General features: G+C 46.1%; 1 protein-coding gene across 1 annotated transcript in view; it reads right to left on the bottom strand.

Moving 5' to 3' along the window:
* Positions 1-3,019: 3,019 nt before the first annotated feature.
* Positions 3,020-7,212, bottom strand: part of LOC130126053 (glutamate receptor ionotropic, NMDA 3A-like) — a 91,906-nt gene continuing 87,713 nt past the window's right edge. The window contains exons 8-9 of the mRNA XM_056295420.1: positions 4,221-4,336; positions 3,020-3,099 (exon numbers count right to left, since the gene is read on the bottom strand). Of these exons, the coding sequence (XP_056151395.1) occupies positions 3,020-3,099; positions 4,221-4,336 (196 nt within the window). The remainder of the gene's footprint in view (positions 3,100-4,220; positions 4,337-7,212) is intronic.

The raw sequence follows: 7,212 nt of genomic DNA, 5'->3' as shown, positions 1-7,212 counted from the left end.
CATTATTCAGCTGGAGAGAAATATCTCTCTCCCGAGCCTGCATGATCTGTTTTGCAGCACAGTCCATATTTCTGATGGCAGAAAGACAAAAGAAACACGTCCCGCTGCTTAGGATCAAAGATATTGTCAGGAATTTATAACTGTACAACACCTCCTGGGTGTTTCTGTTTGATTTCATTTAGATTGAAGTCAAAGAAATATCCTGTCAAAAACGTCTGACTGCATGAGCGTGTGTGTGTGTGTGTGTGTGTGTGTGTGTGTGTGTGTGTGTGTGTGTGTGTGTGTGTGTGTATGTAGTATGTGTGTATGTATGTACATATGTATATTTGCATGCCTGCATCTGTGTGTGTGTGTGTGTGTGTGTGTGTTCGCGTGTGTGTGTGTTTGCATACATACATCTGTGTGTGTGTGTGTGTGTGTGTGTGTAGGGCCTGTCAAGGTGTGTGAGGCTGATGAGATTGTGGACAGAGGCAGAGAGAGCGGTGGAGGTTCATGAAACTGTCACACTCTGCTTGCTACATGACAAAAGATTGTCCAAACCTCCATCCTTTGCTCCCTCAGATTGTTCTGTACCCTTATCGCTCTCTCTCTCCCTGCTTTTCCCTGATCCCCTCCTCTGCCTCCCTTTCCTCTCTTTTCTCAACCTGTTTCATTCAGCATCTCTCCCCTCCTGTCTTCTCTTTTCCATCTCTCTCTCGCTCTCTCTTTCATTTCCACACCTCCCCATGCTTCCACTCTTCCATCCTTCTCATTTCTCCACTGTGTGAGTTCATTTCCCCCCATTTCCCTCATCATTTCCTCTGCTTCGTCCTTTCTTCTTCCTTCTGCCCCGCAGTATGTTTCCCTCACATGATTTGCTCTGATCTCTCGCCTCAATCTCCCCGTTCGTTACTCCACCCTGTCCCCTGGCAGACAGACGGCGTTTTTTTCTGCCATACAGCCAATCGCCGACTGTCCGTCTACGGAGCACTCAGTCAAAAAGTGGAGCAGAAGTGTGCAGTCACTTGTCATTTGTTTGACTCCTCTGCACCAGGCATCTGCAAATTCCATCACAAAGCCTCGAGTCTCAGAGACGTCAGTCATATACCACCAGCCCCCCCCCCCACCACACACACGCAAGGTGCTCGTGAGGGGTCTCCATGCTGAACACTGGGTAAGCAGCTTGAAAATACATTTTGACAATGAAAATTCCTCTGCCTGTATTTCAGAACCATGGATGATTCTCACCTCTTAAACAATACTGTGACTGTAAAGGTCGCGACACGACACGGAGCACAAGTAAGAACTCGTAATAATACTATTGTCATGCAACACCGATCGTGTCAAAATAGATGGTTCTTTTTCAAGTTGTCGATATCTCAGTTTGGAGTATAACTTTTCATATAGATACACGCGCACACACGCGTGCACACTCACCCACACACACACATGCTCAAACCAGCACAATCTCACACACACATCACTCCTGCCAGACGTAAGCTGCTCCTGCAATAGTCTCATCGCAGCAAACGAATCTCTTGCCTGCATGATTCTGATCACAGCACACCCCGACCCGCTTGACTGAGCTTGTACGGTACACTCATGCGCACAGTACGTACGCCTACACATGCACGCACGTGCACACACACAATCACACACACGCACGCTCAAAACAACACAATCTTGCACATACATCATCACTCTTGCCAGACATAAGCTGCTCCTGCAATAGTCTCACCGTAGCAAATGAATCTCCCGCCTGCATGATTCTGATCACAGCATGCTCCGACCCGCTTGACTGAGCTTGTACGGTACACTCATGCGCACAGGTGGGACGCCAACACATACACACACACACATACAAGCAGTGAGTGGCCGTGGGTTCAGCAGCAATGTTATTAATGGAGTGTGTCTGGGCTGTCGTAAACATCTCCACAAGAAGCCGGCGCGAGCAGACACACAGCGACACCCCTGCATCTTCCTCCGCTTTAGTAACCGGTAGATGGTGGCCGGAACCCCGCCTTGCAGCCACTTCACAAGCCCCTTTCGTCTGTATCTCCCGTTTCCAAATACATCCAACTACTCTATAACCCCCCCACCCCCCAACTGCTCTCGCAGACCAAACAGCTCTGCCATTTCGGCCCCCCCCCCCCCTTTCACCTCTCTTTCTTTCTTCTCCCTCTCCATCATTCCTCCGGGTCAGGGTGGAGGTTTGTCTTGATTAGGGGACTCTGTTGGCGGGGTCTTTTATCACTTGCTGTGCAGAAAGGCGCAAACTGGCAGCGGGGCAAATGAAAAACCCTCTATCTCCTCCCTCTAGTCCCCCCTCCCCACATACACACACTGCAACTGCCTCTCTTAACCGACTCTGCCGACTATTCCCACCGTCGCTTCCTCTTACTCCCCCTTACCCTTTTCCCCTCATCATTCTTCCCTCTTTCCTCTCATCTTTTCCTCTGCTGCATTATTTATTTATTCTTTTTCTTTCCGGAGTTCCCACCTGGGTAATTTCACTGCTCTCCCCACCGTCGACGTTTTAGGCCTGTTCAGTTCAGTTCACTTCCACTCCATTCTTCCTCACACAGAAGATTGCCGCGCGAACACGCACACGCACACGCACGCACACACACACACACACACATACATATATATATATACACACACACACACACACACACATATATATATACACATACATATATGTATATACACACATATATGCACATACATACATACATACATACATACATACATACATACATACATACATATATATATAGTACATATGCATACACACACACACACACACATACATACATACATACACACACACATACACATATGTACACACACACACACACACACACACACACACACACACACACACACACACACATACATACATACATACATACATACATACATATGTATATATGTGTGAAAGGAACGTGCAGTTCTATTGGCTTCCCCCCTTTTTCACGTTTGATACCGAAATCCAGCGGTCATAGAAAATATACCACCAAAACAAGCCTCTTTCAGTTCACACAGTGGAAGAGTGGCGGTTGGTCTCCGGTCGAACGAGTTGTTCAGCGATCGGTGGGGGGACTTGGGAGTGGGAGTCTGGCTGAGACCAGACAGTGATTGACACAGTAAGGATATTGGAGTCAGTGTGTGATCCCCTGTGGCGTGCTCGCTACTATCTGTATGTCTGCGCTATCTGGGAGATAGTGGGATGAATGAGATGCGAGAGCTCTGACAATACTCGGGTGGACACACAGAGCTGGACAAACACACACACACACACACACACACACACACACACACACACACACACACACACACACACACACACACACACACACGATAAATCAGTGGCACAAGTGTGCACTTATGAAAGAACGAACAAACACTAACACACGTTTAAATGCATGAACAGCCATATACATACTGTAACGAACACGGATGACTAGACTCGCTAGCTCTTGGCTAACGGTTCGCACCTTGAGTTGACTGGTTAGCGCAGTCGGCCTGGTCTGGGCTACCCGGGTTCGCTTCCCGGCTGCCCCCTGAATTCACTACAATACACTTATTATCCACTCTTTGAGGGGCAAAATTGTAAACTAGACAATAAATAAACCCAAGCTAGGATCATTAGTGGGTTTTTGACTGGGTCCAAATTTGTGTTTATGAATCATCATTGTGTTGCAATTTGTCATACCAGTGAGAATAAAGCAGCGTTCATCATTGTTAATAATAGTTTAACTGGGTATTTTTTCTTTTTTCCACTGCAGAGGTGTGGGCCACTCAGAGATTTATTGCCTTTCTCCACTGGTCATGGTATAAACGATAGGGTTATTGCACCAGGTTGGTGTATTTTTTTTTGTGAGTGTGTGTGTGTGCTTCTGTGCGTGTTTGTCCGTGTGTTGCTAACTGGGCCTGAGCTTTAATGTTTCTATGAAAATACGTGCAAGCTGTCTGTCTGTGTGTCTGTATGTCTGTCTGTATGTATGTATGTATGTATGTATGTATGTATGTATGTATGTATGTATGTATGTATGTATGTATGTATGTATGTATGCATGTGAATGTGTGCGTATATGAGCGAGAGCTAGAGGGCTTTTCCCTTCAAATGTATTTGTGTCTTTTTTATGTCTTTATGTACCATAAACATGATTTTGTGGGCTTGTTGCATGTGTTTTTTTCCCCTTCATCGGCCTGCATAGGTGTGAGAGTGTGCATACCTTCTATGGCAAATGGCTTCCCAACTGTGAGCAGTTTGCATTCTGCGTCGATGGATACTTCAAAGTCTAGCAGGGCTTTATCCATGATGAAGGCATCTAGGGCAGGAGGATCTGTCCTTCAGCACAAACACACACAAGAACAAACAGACAGACAGACAGACAGACAGACAGACAGACAGACAGACAGACAGACAGACACACACACACACACGAAAGTGAGAGACTCAAATAGAACACACATATAGTCAATAGCTGAAGTGTTTTAGGGGGCAGAAGTGTTTCTTTGAGCTCAGATTTCTCAAGGCACTTCAATCACCCGGTCACTCTTCTGAACTTAAAACTTGTAAACAGGCACCCCACATCTGCGTGGGAATGTCACATCCTGTTCGCCATCCCACAATTTCCTCATTTATGGGGAGAATAGGATGAATTGCGTTCTAATACGCTCTGTAAACACATACGTCATTACCTAAACCAATAGTCTCTGTCAAGGACCAATAAAGGCACCATACACACCTCTGAAGATTCGCTATTTAGTCTGTATCGATCCAACTGACCCCAATCGACCTGTAATTATAGACTGCTCTGCTGCTTGTGGCCACAGCTGCGGACTGTGGCTGGCAGCAGGTCAGGGTTTCAGGATAACAAAATACCCTGAACAGAATACGACACAGAAACAGACACAGACAAGGTTGTGTGCATAAATGTGGGGGTATGAACACACACACACACACACACACACACACAGAGAGAAATAAATGCACATCCATAACTGCAAATGCGCGCGCATACCTGCCGCGTAGCTGTGGGTGAGCCTAGGTGGGCCGGGGCGCACCCACTTGGCACCCACCCCCACCCAACCAGAAGGCTTCATGTTTTTGCTGGTTCATCCAGTGAATAGTAGTCAATGAATACTGTTTCAATCATCTCACTACTACACGACCAATAGACCCTTTTATGACTTCCGTCACGCATAGTTGGTACGACCGTACTTACGCCATTTTTTGCTGCCAAAATGCGCGCGCGTACTAAATCACGTGATCACTATTTACCAACTGTAAAAGGGTCTATAAAACCAGTGGACTGGACCGAAGTGCACGCGTATGTGGCGCGCATTTTAGATCGGATAAGTTAATTCTGTTTTTGTTAACTTAAAATTGTGTTGCTTAAACTGAACGTTAGACCCTTTTATGACCTACGTCACGCATAGTATGCGCGCGCATTTTGGCAGCAAAATCCCGTGATCACTGTTTACCAACTGTAAAAGGGTCTATGAAAACAAAACGCTTCTTGTTCCTTGCTTCCTGTTTACCTTGATGATGATAGGTCAGATTCTTTGAGTGGCAGTGCATTTCACAAGCGCCAGATTGCGATTAGCCCCTCCTCTTCCACCCAGTTTACAGCCCGCGCATTGCAAAGAGGAACAGAAGCCTACTTTCCGCCAGCTGGCCGCTTTTAATGTAGGTTAAGATAAAAATCATGGCAAAACAAAGCAATTTGCTTTAGTTTGTCACAAAAAGACGTCGTGAGGAGTAGGAGGAAGAGAAAGAGAATTCACCTCAAGTTCGCCACCATTCTGCTGTAATCATCAAAAGTAAACTAATCTGCAATTCCTGCTGTAATAGCCTGGTGCCTATTTTAATTTTATAGTTTATTGAGTATAGTTTCTGTCGGGCGTACAATTGAATTTAATGCTGATGCTGTGCCTGCAGAGTGTGTGTCAGTGTGTGTGTGTGTGTGTGTGTGTGTGTGTGTGTGTGTGTGTGTGTGTGCAGTGTTGTACAAATTTGCATTTCTCAAGAGCTAGCTCAAAGTTCAGTTCATACAGATTAACATGAACTAGTTCACGTTCATAGTTCACAATTTTGAGCTAAATTCACAGTCCCAAAAAATGAACTAGTTCTTCCTTTTTTTTAAATGAGCTACTCCGATGGTCGGATGCTTCAACACGCTGCGTCGTTTCAAATTCGTTGCCAATGTGGTTAACGTTCAGACTTGTTTTTTCAGACCCGGCGGGCACAATTTGCATAAAAATGTGAATTTTTTCCCCCGTTTGAATCTGCACTGATTTGTTCATAAAATGCCTTCGAACATTCACATGAGCTGGCTTCAGTTGAATTGCCAGCTACACTAGCTATGCCGCCACGCCGGGTGCCGTAAAACGGTGCATGAGTGTCGTTCACTCACGACGCTCAACGTTCATTAGTTGCAAACGGATGGGTTCCGTTCACCAAAAAATGAACACGTGTGTGCACAACACTGTGTGTGTGTGTGTGTGTGTGTGTGTGTGTGTGTGTGTGTGTGTGTGTGTGTGTGTGTGTGTGTGGTTTATGTGGCTGCCGTGCCAGGCTATGTTCGAGTGTGTCTTGCTGGTGCAATGATCTCCAAAGCCCCCCCCCCCCCCCCCCCGATCGCTGACTGGCCATAACGCACACACAACGCTTGTTCCATATGTGCACGGCAAAGTAGCTCTCCTCTCCCACACACCATTTAATCAAAAGACAGGCTAATTAAGAGGGTAGCCCAAACACCTAAATTCAATCATATTAGAGACGTGCTGTCATTCCCAAAACCCAATTTTAATACTTTGAAGTTGTCCGTCGAAAATTGATAATAAACTCATTATTTAATGATCTGAACATACTGTACTATACATCAGATTTACATGGAGAAAAAAAATGTATATTGGGAATTTATACAGCCCAGGCATAGGCGTTGTGTATATTTCTATTATGGACCTCAATCCCGGCCTGGCTTGCGCGGGTCCATTTGCTCCAGCAGTACTATATGGTGTCCGTCATTGTACGCTCCGAGGGGAGTTGGACCCTCCCTTGACCCAGAGCCCAAGACAACTGACCCGGTGTTCCCCGGTGTCAGCGGCCCTGTCTGTACCACAATCCATACGCTTGATTAATAATGTTGCATCTGTCAGCTGTGTGTGTGTGTGTGCCATTGCCACTGCCCTGCACGTTGCTCTGACCCACCTTGAACT

The sequence above is a fragment of the Lampris incognitus genome, chromosome 16 (assembly GCF_029633865.1).
Source record: "Lampris incognitus isolate fLamInc1 chromosome 16, fLamInc1.hap2, whole genome shotgun sequence".
NCBI classification, from domain to species: Eukaryota; Metazoa; Chordata; class Actinopteri; order Lampriformes; family Lampridae; genus Lampris; species Lampris incognitus.
This window is presented reverse-complemented; position numbering and strand designations above follow the sequence as displayed.